At 38.0% G+C, this 23,485-nt stretch overlaps 1 protein-coding gene across 4 annotated transcripts in view; it reads left to right on the top strand.

Moving 5' to 3' along the window:
• Nucleotides 1-23,485, top strand: part of aimp1a (aminoacyl tRNA synthetase complex interacting multifunctional protein 1a) — a 65,638-nt gene that overhangs the window by 33,596 nt on the left and 8,557 nt on the right. For all 4 annotated transcript variants that reach the window (XM_043674345.2, XM_043674342.2, XM_043674343.2 and 1 more), the window contains exons 3-5: nucleotides 8,233-8,346; nucleotides 12,620-12,784; nucleotides 19,641-19,840. In XM_043674345.2, the coding sequence (XP_043530280.2) occupies nucleotides 8,233-8,346; nucleotides 12,620-12,784; nucleotides 19,641-19,840 (479 nt within the window). The remainder of the gene's footprint in view (nucleotides 1-8,232; nucleotides 8,347-12,619; nucleotides 12,785-19,640; nucleotides 19,841-23,485) is intronic.

Genomic DNA, 23,485 nt, shown 5'->3' on the forward strand with positions numbered 1-23,485 from the left:
ACCGTGAACTAAACTACCAGGCTATAAGGTTTATAGGTGGGGATGGAGTAACATTAATGATTAGAAACAGAATCACTTCCATGTTGAAGGAAGATGAAATGAGGGCAAAGCACTAATGGAGACCTGTGGCTGGAATTGAGGAGCCATAAAGGAACTAAAATCACTGTTGGTATCACTTGGTAGTGGCTTGGATGTATAAATGCTGAAATTAGACAACTCTTTAGCAAGACAGAATGGTAATAATGGGGGATTTTAATCTTGACAGGCTGAGAGAGAGAGAGATGCACAAAGAAAGTTGTGAATTTCTAGAATATGTCCAGAATAGTTCTCTATGGCAATATGTCTTGGATATGGCAAGGAAACACAAAATATTGAATCTAGTAATGAGCCTGATTTAATTAGTGACCTCGCTGTTTGTGAGCATTTGTAAAATAGTGATCATAACATGATCGTATTTCATGTAGTGTTTGTAAAAGATAAGACCATAAGACTTAGGAGCAGAAATTAGCCCATTCAGGCCATCGAGTCTGCTCGATCATTCAATCATGATTGATAAATTCCTCAATCCCATTCTCCCGCTTTCTCCCCATAACCTTGACAGTGAAGAACCTATCTATCTCAGTCTTAAATATACTCAATGACCTGGCCTCCGCAGCCTTCTGTGGCAGTGAATTCCATAGATTCACCCCTTTCTGGCTGAAGAGTTTCTCCTTATCTCCGTTCTAAAAGGTCTTCCCTTTATTCTAAGGCTGTGCCCTTCGGTCCTAGTTTCTCCTACCAATGGAAACATCTTCCCAGCATCCACTCTGTCCAGGCCATTCAGTATTCTGTATGTTTCAATTAGATCCCCCCTCATCCTTCTAAACTCCATTAAGTAGAGACCCAGAATCCTCAAACATTCCTCCCATGTTAAGCCTTTCAATCCTGGAACCATTCTCGTGAACCTCCTCAGAATACGCTCCATGGCCAGTATATATTCTTCCTGAGGCATGTGGCCGAAAATTGCACACAATACTCCAAATGTGGTCTGACCAGAGCTTTGCAGCCTCAGAAGTACATCCCTGCTTTTATATTCAAGTCCTCTCAAAATAATTGCCATCATAACTACTGATTAAACCTGCAAGTTTACCTTGAGAGTATCCTGGATATTATTGGTCCACTGAAGGCTGACAGTGAGGATATTGTCAGTGACCATGAAGAAATAGCAGACATGCTGACAATTTCTTTCCTTCAGTGTTCACAGTAGAAAAGGAGGATAGCTTTCTGGAAGCCAGAAGGAAATTCAGAGGATCAAGGACAAGATCTAAATAAAACTAGCTTAACTAAGTCATCAATAGTGAGGCAATTAATGGAACTGAAGTGTGACAAGTCCTCAGGACCTGATCCACCATGGATGTTAAAGGAGATAAGAGAGCACACTGTTGATGCCCTAACCATAATCTCTCAGTTCCCTGGATTCAGGAATTGTACCTCTGGATTGGAATTTTGTTCATGTCACTCTTCTCTTGAAGAGGGGTGACAGAGGGAAACCAGGGAATTACAGATCAGTTAGCCTGACATTTGTGGTAGGGAAATTGTTGGAAATTGTTTATAATCATAGGATAACTGATTAATGGAAATTTTGACATGATCAGGGAGAGTTAGCATGGATCCATGAAAGTTGGTCATGTCTGATAAGCTCATTGGATTCATTTTGAAGACAAGGTTCTGGGTGTAGGTTTGTTCGCTGAGCTGGAAGGTTCATTTTCAGCTGTTTAGTCACCATACTAGGTAACATCTTCAATGAGTCTCTGGACGAAGCATTGCTGATATTTCCTGCTTTCTATTTATATGTTTGGATTTCTTTGGGTTGGTGATGTCATTTCATGTGATGTCATTTCCTCAGGAGATGGTAAATGGGGTCCAAGTCAGTGTGTTTGTTGATAGAGTTCCAGTTGAAATGCCATCCTTCTAGGAATTCTCGTGTGTATCCCTGTTTGGCTTGTCCTAGGATGTTGTCCCAGTCGAAGTGGTATCCTTCCTTATCTGTATGAGAGGATATTAGTGAAAGAGGGTTATGTTGTTTTGTGGCTAGTTTTCTGCCTGTTTGTTCAATGTAGCGTTTGTTACTGTTCTTGCACGGGATTTTGTAAATGACATTAGTTTTGCTTGTTGTCTGTATAGGGTCTTTCAAGTTCATGAGCTGCTGTTTTAGTGTATTGGTGGGTTTGTGAGCTACCATGGTGCCAAGTGGTCTGAGTAGTCTGGCAAGGTAGCCCATGGTATATAGACTTCCAGAAAGCTTTTAATAAAGTCCCACACTGTTGGCTAAAATGGAACCGAGGGCAAACTACTGACACTGACATGGATAGAAAATTAGTTGATTTGGAAGAATGGGAAAGTATTCAGTTTGGCAGGACATGACCAGTGGTGTTCAACAGGGATCTGTGTTGGGGCCTCAATTATTCACAATATTCATTAATGACTTGGACAATTGCCTTAAGTCAAATATTCAAATTTGCTGACAACACAAAATTGGGGACCATTGAAGATAGTGTTGTCAACAGTATAAAATTACAGTAGGATATTGATAGATTGAGTGTATTGACAAATTTGAGGCAGATGAATTTTGACATAAGCAAGTGTGAGCTTATTCATTTTATACCGAGACAGGATAGATCAGGGTATTGTTTTTAGAAGGCACAAAATTAAATGTGCTGAATGTCCGACGAGATTTAGGAGTTCAGGGATTCTTTAAAATGCTACAAACAGGTTCAGAAAATAATCAAGAAGGCTAATAGAAACCTGACCTTCATATCTAAAGGGCTGGAGTATAGGAATGTAGCTGTTATGCTGCACTTAAACAAAACACTAGTTAGACCCCACTCTGAGTACTGAGAGCAGATCTGGGCACCACCTCTTTGGGAAGGATGTTTTGGCCCTGGAGGCATTTCAGCTCAGGGTTTACAAGGATGATACCTGGACTTCAAAAGTTACTAAGAGAGACTAACAAACTAGGCCTTTATTCTCTAGAATGTAGAAGGTTAAGGGGTGGTCTAATTGAGGTCTTCAGGAAATTAACAGGGAGAGACCGGGTAGACAAATATAAACTGCTTCCACTGGATGAAGGTTCTAGAACTAGAGGCATAGTCTAAAATTAGGGCCAGAGAATTCAGGAGAAATGTCAGAAAGCATTTCTACACTAGAATAGTAGAGGCTTATAACTATCTTCCTCAACTGGTGCTTGATGCTAATTCAATTGTTAAATTTTAAATCTGAGACAAATTTTTATTAAACAAGGTATCAAGGAATATCGGCCCAAGACATGAGTTAGGCAACAGATTAGTGTGATCTTATTGAATGGTGGAGCAGGCTTGAGGGGCTGAATGGCCTACTCCTGTTGCTATGTTTCTAGAAAGTGGTGCCAAGCTGCCCCCTTGAACTGTTGAAATCCATTTGCCATGGTTGCACCAGAATGCCATTAGGGAGGGATTTGACCTGGCAACACTTCAGGAATAATGATACGGTTCCAACTCAAGATGGTGAGTGGTTTGAAGGGGAAACTTGCAGGTGGTGCTGTTCCTGTATATTTGCTGCCCTTGACCTTCTAGATGATAATGATCATGGGTTTAGAAATGAAACTTTGTGAATTTCTGCATTGCATCTTGTAAATGGTGTGCACTGCTGCTACTGGGCATTGGTGGTGGAGTCAGTGTTTTTCAAAGTCATGCTAATCAAGTGAGCTATTTATGATTAGATTAGATTCCCTACAGTGTGGAAACAGGCCCTTCGGCCCAACCAGTCCACACCGACCCTCCGAAGAGTAACCCATACAGACCCATTTCCCTCTGACTAATGCACCTAACACTATGGGCAATTTAGCATGGCCAATTAACCTGACCTGCACATCTTTGGACTGTGGGAGGAAACCGGAGCACCCAGAGGAAACCCACGCAGACACAGGGAGAATGTGCAAATTTCACACAGACCGTCACCCGAGGCTGGAATCGAACCTGGGACCCTGGTGCTGTGAGGCTGCAGTGCTAACCACTGTGCCACCGTGCTGCCCTACCTGGATGGTGTCAAGTTTTTCAGATCTGCACTCCTCCTGGCAAGTGGGAAGTATTCCTTCACAATCCTGACTTAGAGTTGTACAGCATGGAAACAGCCATTGGTCCAACTAGTCCATGCCAGCCATGTTCTCAAACTAAACTAGTGTCACCTTTTGGTGAACAGCCTCTGGGGAATCAGGACGTGAGTTACTAGCTGCAGTATTCCTAGCCTCTGACCTGCCCATGTAGCCACAGTATTTATATTGCTATCCATTTGAGATTCTGGTCAGTGGAAATCCCAGGATGTTGATAGTGTGGTTAATTCAATGATGGTTATTCCATTGAATGTCAACAAGTGACATGAGAGATTTTGAGACAAAACTTGTCAGCAATTGCCTGAAATGTATTGGCAATGATCTTGTTCTTGAGTGAAGCAGCAGCAATATTCTTGGAAATTATTGCCATTTCCTTTCTCAGTCTTGGGTCCATTTTAGACCCTAGCAACTCATTTACATTTGCTTCTAAAGTCACTAGGTTTGAATCTACCGATTAATGCCTGTCTATTGCATTTCATGACTGTGCAGGCTAGCATCTCTAAGCCAGCCAAGATTGTTATAAAATCACACTGGTGACCAGATCAGTCAAAATAAAAATCAACGCAGTGAAAAGTATGCTTTATGCATGGGTGTATATGGAATGCCATTACAGAATGTTCTGAATATTCATAAAAGCTAACAAATTGATCCTATTACATCAATGAGCTTCAACTTTGCATTCAATTCTAGAAAATTGGAACAATTTATCCTTGTTTAAGTTCATTGAAAAATACATTCATAGGAGCATAAAGGATTGCTACTTTTGGTAAGGCAGAAATTACATGCGCTGAACTGTGAAATAAAAAATGAGAGATTTTTTAACACCATCATATTCTGTCAATAAGATGAACTGAATAGTCAGGGTGATGGGAGCCTGAGGAGTAACTGAAATTACAAAGGAGTTAAGCAGGTAACAGGAAATAGAAAATTTGTAAGGGCAACTAGAAGACACCAGAAACAAAGTCGATCATAGAGTATACCTCAAATGCAAAATGATGTCAAAGACAAGGTTAATGCACGCAATCGGGTTAGGAAAGGATGATCTCAGATCAGACAAACAATGTGTGGAATCTTTTTGGATGAAACTAAGAAAGAGCAAGGGGCAGCAGATAGTGGTTACAGTTACTTACAGGCCACTAAATAGTAATGCTGGTGCGGGGTATGGTAGAACTCAGGAGATGAGCGAAGTTTGTAGCATGTACAATCTGCAAATAGGCTGGGTAAAGCAATTGAGCACTAAACCTGTGGAGGTTGAGTTACTGGAGTGCTTTAGCCATGGTTTTCTAGAGCAGCATGTTGAGGAGCCAACTAGAGGATAGTCTATTTTGGATTTAGTATTATGTAATAAAAAATGGATCGGTTAATATTATTGTGAAAGGATCCTTAGGGATGAGTGCCCACAATATGATAGAATTTCACATTATACCTGAAACTAAGGTAGCTCAATCTATAGCAAGGGTGTTAGTTTTGAATGTGAAATTATGAAAGCATGAGGCACAAATTGGCTAAGCTTGTTTGGGAAAATACATTAAAAGGCATAAGTTTACCTAGGCAATAAGCAGGCTTCGAAGAAAGCCAATTGCTCACTCCTCTAAGGTGTAAAAATACTAAAAGGTCAGCAAGCCATAGTGACAAAGGAAGTTAAGTACTTTATAAGATTAAAGAGAAAGGCTTGTATAATAGCAGCTAATAATAATTCAGAGGATTGGAAAGTTTCTATAATACAGCAAATGAGAATCAAGAAACTGATAGGGAAATGAAGAATGGAATGTATGCAGTTGACCACAATCATTTAAAAAAAAACTAGAATCCTTAAAGTGTGGAAACAGGCCCTTCGGCCCAACAAGCGAGCATCGATCCTCTGAACAGTATCCCACCCGAACCCATTCCTCTACGTTTAACTCTGACTAATGCATCTAACCTACACATCCCTAAGCAATATGGACAATTTAGCCCATGGCCAATTTACCTAACCTGCACATCTTTGGATTGTGGGAGGAAACTGGAGCACCTGGAGGACACACACAGACATGGGGAGAATGTTCAAACTCCACATACTCGCCCGAGGCTGCATTTGAACCTGGGTCCCTGGTGCTGTGAGGCACCAGTGCTAACCATTGAGCCACTGTGCTGCCCTTGTAAAAGCTCCTACAGTTACGTTAAAAGGAAAGATGAGTTAGGAGAGTTTATATTGGGGAATAGAGAAACGGAAGAGAAGCGATGATTACTTTGTGTCTGTTTTTCCTGTGGGTAATAGAAGACGTTTTCCAGAATTAGAGATTCAAGTGACTGGGGAGGATGAGGAAAATACAGAAATTATAAAAAGATGTACTGAAGAAACTATTGGGATTGAAAGTTGTAAAGTCCCCAGGACCTGATGGTCCACCTCCCAGAAGTTGAAGATGATGACGACTGACTGTAATAAAGGCATTGGAGTCATCTTCCAAACATTTATCAAAGGAGCAAGGAAGAATACAGGGGACTGCCAACATAGAAAAACAACCTTGCGTCAGTTGTAGGGATAATGCTAGAATCTATCATAAAGGTTCTGATAAATGGACACTTGGACAAAAATGATGGAAAAGAGTGTTTGACAACATTGTTGGAGATTGTTTTGAGGACAATGCTAATAAAATTGATAAAGGGGAGTTGAAGGATGTAGTATATTGAGATTTTCACATGGCTTTTGAAATGTTCCCCCACAGGAAGTTGGCTAGCAAACATTAAAGTACATGGTAGAGGACGTAATGTACTGTCATTGGCTAGCACGCAGAAAACTAAGAAATGGAATAAATGGGAAATTCTCATTGGCAGACTATGTTGGGTGGGGTACCGCTCCAACTGTTCACAATAAATATCAATGATTTGGATATGGGGACCAAATGCAATATTTTCAAATTTGCCGATGATGTAAAGTTAAGCAGAAATTTATATTGTGAGGAAGAAGTAAACTTTTTCTGGAGGATTTTGACAAGGTTACTGATTGGAGAAGAACATACAATCTAATGTAGAAAAATGTGAGATTATTCACTTTGGTAGGAAGAACAGATGTGCAGAGTATTCCTTGAATGAGATATTGGAAATTGTAGATATGTAAAGAGACTTGAGGGTCCTTTTCAATAAGTTGATGAAGGCTAACATGTAGCTGTAGCAAGCTATTAGGAAGGCAAATGGAATGTCAACTTTTATTATAAGATTTGAGTGCAGGAGTAGTGAAGTCTTGTGATAATTGCATAGGAGCTTGGATAAACTGCACCTGGAGTGCTCTGCACTTTTGGTCTCTTTACCTCAGGTAAGGTATTATTACCATTGAGGGGTGCAACAAAGATTGTTTCTGGGATGGCGGGACTGTATTGTGAAAGAGATTGAGCAAACTGGGCCCGAATTCTTTTGAATTTTGAAGAATGAGAGGTTGTCTGAATGAAACTTACAACACACTTAAAAGGAATACACAGAATAGATGCTGGCAAGATATTTCCCCTGGTAGGGAAGCGTAGAACCAGGGGCACATAATTTAAAAACAAGGGAGATGCCATTTAGGACCAAGATGAGGAGAATATTTTTCACTCCAAAGATTGTGAACCATTCTGATTCTCTTCCCCACAGGACTGTGAGAGCTCAATTTTTGAATACATTTAAAATAGAGTTTGATTATAAATGACATAAAGAGTTATGGGGATGGGATGGATAAAGGCATTGAAGTGTTCAGTAAGCCATGATTTCAAGGCAGAGCAGGCTGCAAGGCCTTCTCTTGTTCCTGTGCTTTTATGATGAAGTATATTAGACATTGCCTTCCCCTTTGGCACCTGGATAACTATCTGTGTTACCTTGACTGTTGCCTATTGGCACCTGGATAACTATCTGTGTTAACTTGACTGTTGGAATTAGTTTGCATCTCTTCAGTCTACATTTAATGGACATATGTTCTTGAAAAATCCAGTTGCCATACATTTGTGTACATACTTTACATTCAGAAGTTATCTTGTGTGAATTGTCTGTTGATTTCTGAAATGGATTGAAACTTTTTCTGAAAGGTTACATTGGTGTTAATGGTTTGCACATATCAAACATGTCCCATTTAAAATTTTGTGCCTCTGTTACTTTAGTCCTGCAGGCTTCCCAAAGAGAAGAAAAGAGACTTCGGGTTGAAAATGCAAAGTTGAAGAAGGAAATCGAGGATTTAAAACAAAATCTCATTGAAGCAGAAATCCGTAATGGAGGTAGGCCTTTATACCACTAAGGAAGTTATAAATATAAGCAGTACATGCATTTGAATGGTAACTGAATGATGAAAATCCACTTTGGTTCACTGATACTTAATGAATAATATGTCCTGTTTATCTTTTGTTTGCAAAATCACCATGATCACCTGGAGCTTACTTGATTGCCTTTGGAGAGAAATTTCCTAAAGCCTGTTTACTACTTTGGCCTTTGCTTATGGCTTTTCCCAGGAGATGTGATGGTTATGTGAGATAGCATGATGAGAGAAGTTACAGCCTTGCAAAGCGTGACAAGCTGAATGAGCAAACTGATCTTTAATAAAAGCAATGGGCTGAAAATACCAAACAGGCCTGGCAGCATCTGTGGACAGAGAAACAGAATTAATATTTGAGATTGCAACCTTTAATCAGAAGGTGATGTTTTCCTGTCCTTTTTACAGATATTCCTATGTAAATAGTATTTCTATTTCAGAGCAGGTTGGTTTGCAAGAGACTACAATAATCAGATTCTTCAGAGCTGTTTGTTCAAAACTTGTCCATTCTGAATGAGTCTTTACTAATGAATAAGATTCAAGTTGTAGCGAAAGTATGTTGACTTTCTCCCTCACTCAGACTTAACTGGACATGAAAGAAATGCCATGATGTAAATTATAGAAATGTTGACTTAAGTTTTTGTATTTTTGGGCTTATCAGAAACTTGCTACAAGAGAAAAGCAAAATACTGATTTTTGCTATTTCATTTAAGTTGTTAATTTCTCATAGCTTCAGTGTCCATTTTATTAATTCTGTTAAATTCTTCTAAGCTAAGTAGCATTTTGATAAGGACAAAAAGGAAGCTGTGACAGGGTGAGATAGGGAAAGTAGAAGGAACAACGGTCACCCTCCCACAGCCAAAGAGACTGGGGATTAGACAAGAAAAGGAACAAAGTCTAATACAGCTGTGCTGCTGACTGCAAGCAAACAAAAGGAAACTACAATGAAAAGGAAACACCGACTATGAGTTTCCTTGTTTAAAGCCATTCTCTCTGCTGAAAGTTACATATCCTTAAAGGTTAACCAGCTTGTGCCAGTTTTGTCATGGCATGTTTACTGTGTTCTTTTATAAGCATAGAACTGAAGTCCTAATCTTTTTTTAGCAAATTGCAGATCTTTAATGAGTGTTTTTTTTTCTCTTTTTAACTTTTTCCCAACTCTTGATCTTGAAAAATGTTCTCGTCGTTTGTCTTAATTTCTGTTGCTGTTTTCTAAAATCCATAAATTTCTACTTAGCCAGTGTCAGCCCCATTTTATGCTTTTATCAAATTGTTCTTAATGCTGGTGTTTGCTATCCTTAGCTTGGTGTTTAAATTACTTAATTTCTCTGAAACTTTTACCTGAAGCTTGAGCTTCATACTTTGATTAGTGGCAAATTCGAAGTGTTGGACATTTGAGCCAAATAATTAATGTTTAAATGGAAGAGGGTTCTTTTTGTTTATCATTTGCTAATGAATTAAATGTTAATCACAGAAGATATATTCTTATCAAATTTAGCAAAAAAATTTCATGATCTCTCTTATTTTGATTCAAATTATAACAGGTAGTTTTATTTTCTTAATCAACTTTTTGTATTCAGAAAAGCATCAACAATTTAACTAAGTTCTTAAATGCTACACCTACTTCTCACTCAAGCATCCTTCTTTCATATAATCATTGGTTTGATTGCAGTTTCTGGACTACAAAATGTCTAAACTGTTAGAAGAGGAACACATTTATTGTAACTAATTTTTGATCTTGCTTACTGAAACCAAAATTGAGAAAAAAATTATAATGTCTTTTAAGATAACCCAAAACACTTAATGACCAATGAAGTTTTTTTTCAGTGTAGTCTTTGATTTTACACTGGGAAACACAACAACCAAATTATGCATAGCAGGACCCCAACCAATGTGTTTTAATATTCAATTCGAGATGATTGCTGATCAGAATTCTGGAAGAACTCTGAATGCTGCAAGTGAATCTTTTACATTCATCTGATTAGACAGGTGAGGGTTAAGTTTAATGATTCATTTGTAAATCTGCACTTCCAACGGTGTTCCATACCCTCGACTATTCTGAAATGTCAACTTAGATTATGTCCTCAAATCTCTGGAGTGGGGTTTGAACCTATCAACTTGATTCCGAGCCTCCACTGACAATGGTGTTAAATTTGAAAACAACATTGTCTTTGATCTTCCAAATGCGCTTTTTAGTTTGTTATAACTAAAGTTCCCTGGCCAGTTGTTCAGTGGATGAGGCCGGCTCTCCTGCTGAGTCAACTGCTGTCTTGGATGACTTTTAGTAATCTATTAATTAGTTTTCTGATCTTCTGATCCTTCTGGTAATCAAGTTCATCTCCCAGATCCTTTCCTTATGTTCCATCATAATTTGTGCAATGCATCTGTTTCACATCACTTGACTCTTTTGTCTCCTCAGGATGTCTTGCAATATATCATACAGTTACCCAGACAACTAATGATGATCATTGGAGATAATTGTAAAATAATATTTCCACTCTCCTGGGCTTTTGTCCATTTGTGAAAAAACGGATTTATCTCAGCTGGCAAGAAATGTTTTATAACTCATTCATTCTTTTAGATCTGGAATACCATCTTGATTTAATCATGCTTATTGCATTGATGTCTTTCATAAAATACGTGTAAGTTTGATTTAGACTAAAACAATTCAATCCCACTATATTTTACTCAAAACAACTGAAGGAAAGCTACTAACTGTGACAGTTGAAAAGCATCAATTGCCTTCCTGCTCATCCAGCAACTACTGGTCATTAGTCTCATTAACATCCTGAATCCTCCCCCTGTAACGTCTTGTCGACATTGTTGCTAAAGGTTCCCACTTCTGCTTTAACACAAATCTCAATGATAAAGAAAGAGGAACATTTTATATAATTGTCTTTCATGATTGCATGACATATCAAAGCGGTTATAGCCAATTTGTTCATAGTCAGCTCTGGCAAATGCTGCTTGATAATGGCCAGATAATCTGATTTGATTATAGTGTCCAGGACAACTGGATAACGAGGAACATCAGCATGTAAGCCCAAAAGCAGCTTCAGCCTGTTCCAGTGTCATTTTGTGAGCTGTTTCCGTATACCCATCATTGTTCCACATGTTTTTAAATCTTGGTTAAGCAAAGTCAATTAACCTCAGAAGAGTGGTAGAGTGGTAGTAGTGTCCCTATCTCTGGGGCAGAAGACCCACATTCAAGTCCTAGTTTCTTCAGATTGTACCACAAAGTATATGAGCAGGTTGATTAGAAGTATTTAAGATTTTCACTCAGATTTTAAATTAACTATTTATCTAGCATCAATTGACATTTACCAAGGAGAATTACAATCATCTGCCACCCTTTGTTTAGAGGAGTATTTCATTTTTGGCCTTGTTTCTGTTCTTTGACTTCATTCTTCTTAAGATTCCCCAACAAATGGAAGTAATTTCTCTCTTTAACCTATTTATTGCCCTAAATGTCTTTAAAAACTTTGATCATGTTACCATTTAATGTTCTAATTTGCAAGGATTTCAAGCCTATCTTTTGTGATTTCTTCTTATGATGTAACTTTGGAATCCAGGTATCATGTTGAGAGATTTGTAGTGCAATCTGTGCACACTGTATAGAGTGTACTGTACAGAACCACTCAAAAACTTGGAACTAAGGCTTTGTATAGCTAAAGCATGACTTCTATTTCCTTGTCTTTATATCTAGAAGATTGGAATATCAGCATTCCTTTGATCTTTTGATGATTTTCTATATCTGTTCATGGTGTTCTGACGTATACATCAGGATACTTATGTCTTTGTGAACCTCCAGCTTTTTGCCATTTATAATGTACTTTATTTGCCACAGTTTTGCCCATTCATTTAATCTATTAGTGTCTGCTTGATAGCTTATGCTTTCTATTACAGTCCTTACTTGATAAGTAATTTTGTAAATGTAGCTTTCTGTTCCATCATCTCTCCAAAACACTGAAGTCTGAAAGTAAAATTCTTGAAGCTCATAATATCTTATGCCTGAGGTATAGATCTTATGCTTCCTGTTAGTAAAACAGTTTAAATTCATGTTTTCTGATGAATGCCATTACGATGGGACCACATTTATCATATTTGGAGTAAGTGTTTCAAGATTTTTCAGTTATCCATAGTAACTTGTCAACTCCTGAAATCTATAAATGAAAGATGCTATATCTGTGTCATTCATGTTGATTTCTGTAACATCTAACATAAAAATGTTTAAATTCCAGTCAAACGAGTTCCAGTTCCAACAGCAGCTTCAGTTCAGTCCTGTTCTGCAACATCAATGTCTCCAACAACTGCACTGGATACTCCACCTGCAACTGAACAGAGACCAGAAGTGAGTGAAAACAAGAAAAAAAAAGACAAACCGGATAAGAAGCCAGACAAGAAAGGTATTTTGAGCAGTCTGTGTGCTATAATGTGATATTAAAGTGTCGATTGAAAAACTTGGTTAAGTATTCACTAGATTAAAGAAAAGTTAAAAGGAAAAGTATTCAATGTTTATTGCACTTTATCACATTGTTAGACACCCCAAAGAACAAGTAGAAGGAAAAGAAGAGGATGCGAAGATGTGGTCAAAGTGAACATTCTGGGAGGGGTTCTTAATTTGAGGACTGTCAAAGTTTAGGGAGGACTTCCAGAAGGTGCTAATGTGTGAGTGAATCACAAAGCACCAGCAGTAAATGGAAGAAGCAGGCAGCATGTGTGCAGATTGTATGCAAAAGTATTATGATAGAGGAGACCACCAACATAGTGGGTCACGATATTGGAGAGATTTGAAAAGGAGGAGGAAAGTTTTGAAATCCTGGGGCTTGTAGATGTGATATAGGTTTTAGCCTCTCAACTCAGGATCATATCCCAAACCAAATAATTGACTTAAGTAAGCATTTGGAAGAATCAGCAACTAGAGAATGGAGTTTCTGGTAGAAGTTATAATAAAAAGATATTGGGTTTGTCATTGCTAATCAGGCAGAATAATGACAGTTGTGGATGATGGTAGCAAGGTGAAACTGAATATAATCGAGCAGCATAGGGTGAAAGTGGCTCAGTGGTTAGCACTGCTGCCTCACAGCGCCAGGGACCTGAGTTTGATTCCACGCCTGGGGGACTATCTGTCTGCATGGAGTTTGCACATTCTCCCCATGTTTGCATGGGTTTCCTCCAGGTGCATTGGTTCCCTCCCACAGTCCAAAGATGTGCAGGTTAGGTGGATCAGCCAAGGGAAATGAAGGGTTACAGGGATAGGTTAAGGAGCTGGGTTTGGGTGGGTTGCTGGTCGGTGTGGACTCGATGGGTCGAATGGCCTGACGCACTGTAGGGATTTTATGATTCATAAGAGCTGCTTAGATTTAATTTCAGCAAGAGTATTTGCAACAACTGAAACTGGAATTTGAACAAACTTGGCTTTGGTGTCAGGAAGTCTTGTAATGCAAACCAGGTATGGACTTTGAGCCAGTGGAATTGTGTGGATTCTAAATTTATATGATACACTGATGTGCATTGTGAATGCACCCTTCAATTCATACTGATGCAAGGACAGATATCAGAATGGACATATTAGGAAGAAAGAACTGGATGTAGAGGCAGATATTGAGTACGAGCACATCAATGAGGTGTATCTAAAAATTACCTGCAAACCCAGTGAAGTTGTACACAGGACTACATACATGCTAAACTGCAGAGTTAAATCTTAATCCCATAACCACTGAATCAAATCAAAGCTCTGCAGTCTTGTCGCATATAGCTTTGAATGACAATTAAATAACTAATGGGTCTCAATTGCGATGAATCCAAGCTTGAGAATGTCAAGTGCACCCCCTTCCTGCGATCCTCATTATCACAGAAACTGTCGTCAGTCAGTTTGATTTATTGCACATGATATCAAAATACAGTTAAGAACACAAATAGTTATTGTGTTAAAGACTTGTGCGCTTGAACCAGCTGCATCATTGAGTGAACCTGTTCCAGTAGGGTTACGGCATCACTTCAGTGATTGACAGTAGACAGAACTCAAGTTCTGCTAGTAGGCAGGTAACGGACTCAATTGAATTTTCCACATTCTTTGTGAAGTGGGACAGTTGTCAGAAAATGGGGAGAATTGTCCAGGTAATTATGCAACTAATATTTGCTGAACATCATTCAACTCTAGACTTCATTACAGCCTTTGCCCACTGTGAATTTCAGAGGTGTGGTGAACATATCTGACATTGACCAAGGGTTGCATTGAGAACCCCTCGTAAAGTTGAAGTCAATGGTAATTGTAATAGGCTGGAGAATTTCTCTACTGTCTGGGGGCTTAACTGGCACAAAGAAAGATCATTGTGATTTTTGAAAGTCAATCATCTCAAGCTTTGATACTGCATGGCAGTATCTAAGAGAGAATTAATTTTTAGCTGCTTTCTCAATTCTGTAACAGTATGATCCTTACAATTATACAATATTCAGTCTTATTTGCAACTCTGTTCATCCCTGCGTGCCAAAAGACTTGGAAAATGTCTAGGCTTGGGAGATGTATAATCTAGATATTGCTTGCCATTAATGTTAGGAAATATATTTCCAACAAGAGGATCTAAGCACGTGCATTTCATGTTAAGTGATGTTATCATCATTAAGTTCCCTGCTATTCTACAAATCACCACTGACCCAAAACTTCACTGAACCAGCCATATATAAATGTAATCGTGACAATAGCCGGGCAGAGGCTTGACTGGGAAATTTTGTCAATGACCTCACCGCCTGTCTCAGCTTTTTCACCAACTACAACAGACAAGTTAGGGACATGAAGGAATACTGTCAATTTGCCTGGATGAGTGCGGTTCAAGCAATACTCAAGATCCTTAAAACCCTGTTTGGTTTGTGCTGCATTCACCACCTGACCATAACAATGCCGTTTACGGGATGCACTACATTGAGGCAAAAAGGTTTCTTCAACAGTGTCTCCCAGAATTCTGATATCTGTCACAGCAAGAAAAGGCAGCGGACATAGGAGATTCATGACTCTTCTGGAAGTCAAATGCCATTTTGACCTGGAAATAGTTTGCCTTTCCGAAAATTTATGTAGCAGCTTCTCATCAGGGCTGTGTGTGTATTTTCACACTGTGGACTGCAGTTGTTCAGAAAGTGGCCCAACACCACGTTTAAAAGGCAACTAGGGATGAGCAACAAATGTCAGTCTTGTCAACAACACTGTCGTCCTGTGAATAAATTTTTTAAAATCCTGCTGATTGAATACTTGGATAAGGAGCCTTGAGAGCCTTCTCTATAGAAATACATATATTGTGTGACTAGAGATAAAATTGTAATTCATTCATTCCCTTTGTTCATAATAGATTCATACCAAAATTAAATAAATTTTATATTATTGTGCTTTAACATGTAAAAATTAAGACTCTGCTTGAAAGTGAGTACAATATTCATTTTTTTTTAAAATTTGGCAATGTTTGTTTCCATTGGAGTACATTTTAAAATCCCGCCATTTATTTCTGTAGCATTCCCCTACCACCCCAAGCCTCTCCACCCTCACTTTTATTGGAAATAATAATCCGGCTGGCACCAAAACAATGAGACTAAAGCTGTTGTTAATAGAATAGAAGAGGATCTTTATGTGGAGCCAGTTATCTGATGTGGAGCCAGAATTCCAGCATTTTAACAGGATATTGGGGGAATTCTTACTTGTTTCTGTAGTCAAATACAGATGTTTCAGATAGCTCTCAATTTGAAATAAAGAGGATAGAGATTGAATAGGAAACACATTTGTTGAATGTGCATGCAGCTGTATGTTGACAGTTTGTTCACATGGATACCAAATTGCATTGTTCTCTAATTTTGGTGCAAAACTAATGCACTGACTAGATTGCTTAATCGACATAAAGAGCACTGTTCCATACTGCTGCATTTAATTTGCTTAACAAAATGAATAGCTAGTGGCTATAGACTTTTGATATTCATGCAAATAAAATCTCTTTTTACATACATTAGATTAACGAATAAAAAACATTTCAAATGTTTGTAATATATAATCATTGCATGTTTTTTTTAAAAAGCCCTTGCAAACATTGGTTTTTATAAAGATTGTTAAGTTTTAATTCTATGCACAAACAAATAAATTTGGTAATGAATTTGTTTTCACTCATTAGAAACAGCATTTGGAAACAATGGGAATTAAAATTGTGTAACTGCTTATAATATCTGGACAGGAGGTGAGAGGAGATATGTACCAAGGCCTTTTGTCAATTTACTATTAACTTAGCTGTAAAAATAGGAAACACTAGGAAAGACTCAGTTACCATTGTGCAATAATGGACTCTGTTTAAGTCCACAAATGCGCCAACCATTTTATGCACAAGATCCCATAGATAACAAATGAATTGTGAACAGTTCATTAGCTATTGAGTCTGTTGGTAGAAAGACGAATGTTTTATCAGGTCAGAGATCTCCCCTATTACATAGAATGACATTGGTCAGGTAAACATAAAAGATTCAATGTGACTCAGTTTCATTTCTCTTGAGGGTGAAAAATTGTATTGACTAAAGTACAAGCCAAGATTATGTCCTTGAGTCCAAGAAAGTACTGCAAAGAGTTTACATTCACAGCTGAAGAGAAGTGCAGGAAATTAGTTTCAAATCCTTAATCGCAGTTAGTATGATGAGCACTATATAAATTATTTATTCTCACTGAAAGCTGTTCAAGGCCATGTGTTTCATAATTCACATCCACAAATTTGTGAAAACTTTCATTTCATGTATCTGACCATGTTTGGGAGAACACAATCTAAGAAGTCTTTGTTCATGTCCTGCTGTTCAACTATTCTGTCCAACAGTCTGCACAGAAACTAACTACTTCCAGAGGACAAACTTGGTGCACATTAAGTTTGCCTCTCTCAAGCATACAGGAATTAAAGTCAGATAGCATTATAGGACTTGCTGATTGAACTTGTCTGTGGGTTATTGTTAATATTATCTCCTTGCTGGATTGTTCTGAGTGTATTGGTTCTGTGTTAGACAGGGAGTCCTCATGTGATGTGAAATCAGGGCAGCTAGGGACAGGCAATAAATCCTGGCCCAGACAGCAATGCCCATATGTGGTGAGTAAATGAAAATAAAAGCTTTTCAAAGACAGGAGAAATTAGGTCAATAATTGTCTTGAATTAACGTCAAGTCATAAGTGTATATTCCACAGAAATTGGTAATATTTCCAAGAATTATGAAGATTTTGGGGTGGGGCATGTGGAAAACACCTGTACACATGTCTCAATCATGCTGTCTGGAACTGCTGGCTAACAGTCAGAAAACAGACATTTTGTGAAGAATTTCCTTTGCCGTATGAAGTTAATCAACTTCCAGTTGCTGACATTGTGAATGGGAAGAAAGACCCATAAATCACAGCTGAACTTGGAACAATGTTGGATGATGATGCTTTTTATAACTTCATGGAGAAGATTAATTACTTTTAATTTTATAGTATTCTCCTGAGCCCTACCTCGTCCTCAAAGCTTTAACTAATCTTATAGTCAAGTCCTCAGAATGCATTGCCAAGGCCAACTCTGTGTATTGTGACTTTTCGGGAACAGAAGTTTTTTTTTCTTTAGTGTTCTAATTGGCCATCTTAACCTGAAATATTAGCTGTTTCTCTTCACAGACAATGTCTAACCTGCTGCAAATTTGCATCATTTTCTGTTCTTATTTCTGATTTCCAGCACCCATAGCACTTATTTTTGGGTTGGGGATTTTTTTTCATTGGCTTTTTGTTTGTATTTATAATGAGCCTGAAACTATTAAGTGTTCCTATTGGAATTTGAATTATATTAACGATATGACTGGTCATATCTCATCTTTTGCAGTAATTAATTATCTATTTTTAAAAACTTTTCTTTTTACAGATGACTGTATAAAACATTTAGAATTATCTGTCGATTTTAAAATTTCTATTAACACACAGGAACCCTCATAGTGATTTTGTTTGTTCCTTATGATTGCTGTGCCACATTTTAGTTCCCACGCCTATTAAGGGCTTGAATTCAAATTAAAATTTGGGTGGTCTTAATCTGCTTCCTGATAACTGGTCAGCTGTGGTGTGTGTTTTTGGAAGGCATTCAATTTTGAAATGTAAAGCTCTTGTGGTTTAATATTTTATTTGAATTTGAATGTGGTGAAATGTTTGGCTCAGGGCTTCCCAAACTGTGGGTCATAACCCCTGTGGGGTTGCCAAACAAAAGTTTGGGTGCACACGCTGTCAAAACCAAGGTGAGTGCCATGGAGCTTTTTTTAGCTGAATGTGTGCTTGGCCAAACTACCTGATTTGTGTGGCAGAAATGTGGAAAAGTAGCTAGTATTAGATTTAAAAACTGCAGAAAACAAAATTTGGCACCGCATTTCCGACAAGCCTACACTGATAAGCCTTTCTCTCCCCCCCACCCCCACACACATACACAAGTCCTCTAGTGCTATCACAGGTCTCCACCAATCCTGGTCTCGTCTCCCATCGCCTTCACCCTCCTCCTAATCTCTCAAGCCTCTTTCCCTACCTGTAAACTATTCTTTGAAGGACTAGGAACATGGCAAATTTCCAGCTCCACAATGGGGTTTGTGCAAATAAATTTGGAAAGGGTTAGTTTATTTTTATTTTCTTATCTTTAAAAATAAATAACTTGGTGTTCTATCATGTTATCATCCTTAGCAAAGGTTGTAATTTTTTCATTTCAAGCGTGCTTAAATTATTAAAATATTTGTTTTACAGTGCTCCCCATTTATGAACTGGAAATGTTTTGTTGTAACATGTATAAGTTAGCAAGTGTTCCCTTAGAATGATGAATACTTCCATAATGTGAATAATTATTTGCAAATTATCTGTGTGTGTGTGTGTTTGTGTATCAATTTGTAGAAAAATTATGACTATATTCTTCTAATTTATTAACAAGTACTTCAGACAAGATGTTGATGTTGGTGAGTAGAGGAGGGTGAAGAATGAGTTCATATAATGTTTACAGTGGAAAGAGTTGAATTGAATTGAAAGTTGTTTTCAATTCTTGGATAATTAAGGATCATAGTCCGTACATTTGCAAACAAAATAAATTTCTCTGCTCGATATAGTTGTCATGTTTTACTGATTTGTTATGGAAGACACTTCAGTTATGGAAAGGTATTATATGGTATCAGTATTCAGAAGGTTCAAGTAGATAGCTTTTTTGCAAACAAAATAAATTTCACTGCTGGTTGAAATGTTGACATTGATTCTTCTTGAATTTGAAGGGGAGAAGAAACAGACCACAGGAGGTGGCGATGATTCCAAACCAGTTGACGTTTCTCGTTTAGACCTGCGTATTGGACGTATCATCACTGCTAAAAAGCACCCTGATGCTGATTCACTCTATGTGGAAGAGGTTGATGTTGGAGAAGAAAAGCCAAGAACTGTTGTCAGTGGACTGGTGAACCATGTGCCCATAGAGGAGGTAATCTGACTAAAAGCACTGTAATACTAGGAGTCAATTGTATGAAGATTGCCCTGCATTAATTCCTGTAGCTGAACTGTTTCTACATTAGCTAGGCAGCAACCATTATGGTTAGCTGGGTATAAAGTTTGGTAAAAGTCTAATATTTAATAAATAATGCTTTGTTATTTTTTCAGGCAGCAGGTGGGCTTAGATAGTTGAACAAATGCAATTAAGTAGATATGAGCTTGAATTTTCAGCTTAAATTTGGACAAGTCTAAAGTGGGGTGGGGAGGGTTGCACAATAAATGTTTTAAATCCCTCTGTTGTTTTTCTTCTTCATTTCTGATGGTCAATTGAAGTGCCTTCCTATTTTTTCAATGTTACTGTTTCCATTTGAGTTCATTCCTTTTCTTATTGGCATAGTGCAATGTTTTAACTGAACGTTGCACTGTTTGATTTTATAGATCACTTCACAAAACAGTGTTAGCTAAGTTTACTACAACTTGCCTGTCTATGAATACAAACTTCTGCGCATTTGCTTACTTGAGAAAGTGAACCAATTTTGGATTTGACTCAGCTGTTTAGTGCAAGAGATAGTTGAGCTGGAGTCAATAACCATAGTCATTCTCTTTAAAAGTTTGGGTCAGACTGTAGCTTGAGAAAGAAAGGAATCGTCCAGTAATTGTTTTATCCTGCTCAACTAAATCCTCAAATTATTCTCTCAATTATAAAGCAGACTTTTATGTGCAGAACAAAATCTAGAGCGCAACAGGCAACTGAAATTTACTAATGCATCAGTAATGCGAATTACTGCTTTAATCTTCTGCAGGTCCTTTTGGTTCTGCTGGTACTACCCTTGTTATATTTTATAGTGCTTGAAATTGCTAGTATGTGTGGTATCATCTATTTGCAGGTAGATCTTCAACATGGAGAAATTGTTTTTCAGTACTTACCAGTTTGTTCCACTTTATTTCACATGTTTTACATTGTCTGCAGATGTGCTGTTGTAAAAGAAGAAATCCAAAACACATGCTCAGCAAGTTTGTGCTGGATATGTTTGTCTTTGAAAAATCTGTAATTCTGATAATAGCACACTCTGAAATCTTCTCTTTATTGTGTAATTATAATTGACTGTTCTAATTTCATTAATTAAAACTAGAAATTATGTCCTCAGGATTCATTTTATGTGCAGTAAACTTCTTGGATTTCTTTATTTTGTCAAAAAATTCATGCATTCTGGAAACAGTTCAGAGTCTTCTAAACTAAAAACTGTCAATCATTTCTGATTAGTGGCACAATAATGAGGTATATTTTTTATCCTCACGTTGAACTGGTGCTTGCATATTTTCCACCCATAAGTCTCCTGAAAGTGCCAACTTTCTCACGCACAAATAAGTTTTGTCAGAAACAGATGCACATCAAATTGAGAGAATCTGTCAATTTTTTTCTTCTGGGTATCTATTCGCAATAGTGCTGACAGATCTTTTGTAAAGGTGTTGAATGTTTAATTGTCTGTGATAGTTATTTGTTGTGGTCAAGCATCAGTGGTGATCCTTGCTTCACAGGCATGATATAGCCAACATCCTTGCATTAACAGCACTGTCTTTTTCTCGTGGCAAAAGCCACACAATGCACTACAAATTAGTTCATCCATTGGAAAAACTTGCTTTGCTCTGTTCTGCACTAATAATTATCTCTTCCCTTATATAGGCAAGCACTGCTTAGCTATTTTATCATATACAAGGAATGTATTGAATTTTGTTGCTTCAAGCAGCTCTTCTGAACCTATAGTGTATATTTCGGATGAAATTATTTGGCTTTGACTGTGCAGCAAGCTTGATTGTGCTCTTTGCCTGCCTCTGTATAATTTCTCAATATAGTTAGAGATATTTTCTAATCGACTTATTCAGAGATATCATTACACCCCTTTGGAGGAGTTTGGACTTGAATCCAGACATCTTGGTTCAGAGATAGGGACACCACCACTGCACTACAAGAGCCATCTCTCAATTTAGTTTGATATGCTGAGACACTATCAGTTTCACATGACCCAACCAGTGCTGGAAAGCCAAGTGATTGTCTACCTTTGGTTCACTGTATCTATGCCTGTGGTTTTTGTGTTTTGCAATATTACAGTAGATTTCCGATATGGCTTTTTGATGTGGATTAAGTTACTGAATGCCACCAATATCTATGGCAACTAGTTGGACTGATCCTGTCTTGGGTTAGCTCTGTTTCCCAATCTCACTCAGGGCCTTAACAACTACACAAGTTGTTGTTCAATCATTTCAGCATTGTTTCCTGCTATATAGGGAGTCCCTGATAAATGAACATCCGACCTTTGAACGCTCATTTTTAGGAGTGCAATCCAAAACAGGGGTTTATATTTAAACACCTGAAGTGCGAACATTTCCTGTACTTAGGAACATCTGCTTTACGTTGTCCTGCATTGTATTCTAACTTGTGTGTAAATTGCCTTGAAAGCGGGCTCCAGGACAGAATATGTTCACAACTCAGGGACTGCCTATAATTCTCTAGATCTCCTTTCTTGCAGCCCAAATGTATCAACTAGGCATATTGATGGCCAAGGAACCCCTCTTATCCCTAAAATAGCATAACCAAAGAGAGGGTAAGCAGACAATTCAGCCCATCATATGTTCTGCCATTAAGTAAGATTATGTTAGAATTTTATCAAAATCTATCCATATGCTTTAATTCCTTATCATTTTGTACCTTTGTCTAGCAATAATTAGAACATAAAACATTACAGTGGAGTACAGGCTCTTCAGCCCCTGATGTTGCACTGACCTGTGAAACCAGTCTGAAGACTATCTAACCTACACTATTCCATTTTCATCCACATGTCTATCCAATGACCATTTAAATGCCCTTAAAATTGGCAAGTCTACTACTGTTACAGGCAGGGCATTCCATGACCTTACTACTCTCTGAGTAAAGAAACCACTTCTGACATTTGACCTATATCTATCACCCCATTTGCCACCTCTCAGCCCAGTTCTGCAGCTTATCTTATCTATGTCCCTCTGTAATCTGTAACATTCTTCTGCACTGTCCACAACTGCACCTACTTTAGTGTCATCCGCAAATTTACTAACCCATCCTTATATACCCTCTTTCATGTCATTTATAAAAATGACAAACAGTGAGAATGTGCATCATTCCACAGAGAAATCTTAATTCTTGGATAATGACAGTTAAATGCTTAACAAAACTGATGAGAATTCCATCCTTCCAGAGATGCTTCGGAAGGAGGATACCAGCGCATCTGAGTATGCAGTGCAGCAGCTGCAGCTACAGGCTAGGTGAATGCAACATTCTTTGCTGCTTCTGCTCCAGCTCCGCTGTTGAATGTAACAAAGCCATCTAGCTGTTTTGATGTTAGCTTGATCAGTGAATCTTCATATCCCTTAAATTATTGAAAGTCAAGGTAAAGCTCAATGTGGTTTAATGTCCATAGGAAGGCCACTGACAAAAAGCGTACTGACCTCCTCTTCACTGTTGTTAGCTTCTTCACTTTTCATGCTCATGATTGGGGAACTCATTGAATCTGTTGGATCAGGTTGTAGAGGGGCAGGCTATGGCCCAAAGGTGTGCTTTACCTGTGAATGGAGAAACTAGAGAAGATGTTAACTGTTAAAAGTA

This window comes from Chiloscyllium plagiosum, unplaced genomic scaffold (genome assembly GCF_037043375.1).
Source record: "Chiloscyllium plagiosum isolate Xiang-an unplaced genomic scaffold, Cpla_swu_hap1 HiC_scaffold_36, whole genome shotgun sequence".
Taxonomy (NCBI): domain Eukaryota; kingdom Metazoa; phylum Chordata; class Chondrichthyes; order Orectolobiformes; family Hemiscylliidae; genus Chiloscyllium; species Chiloscyllium plagiosum.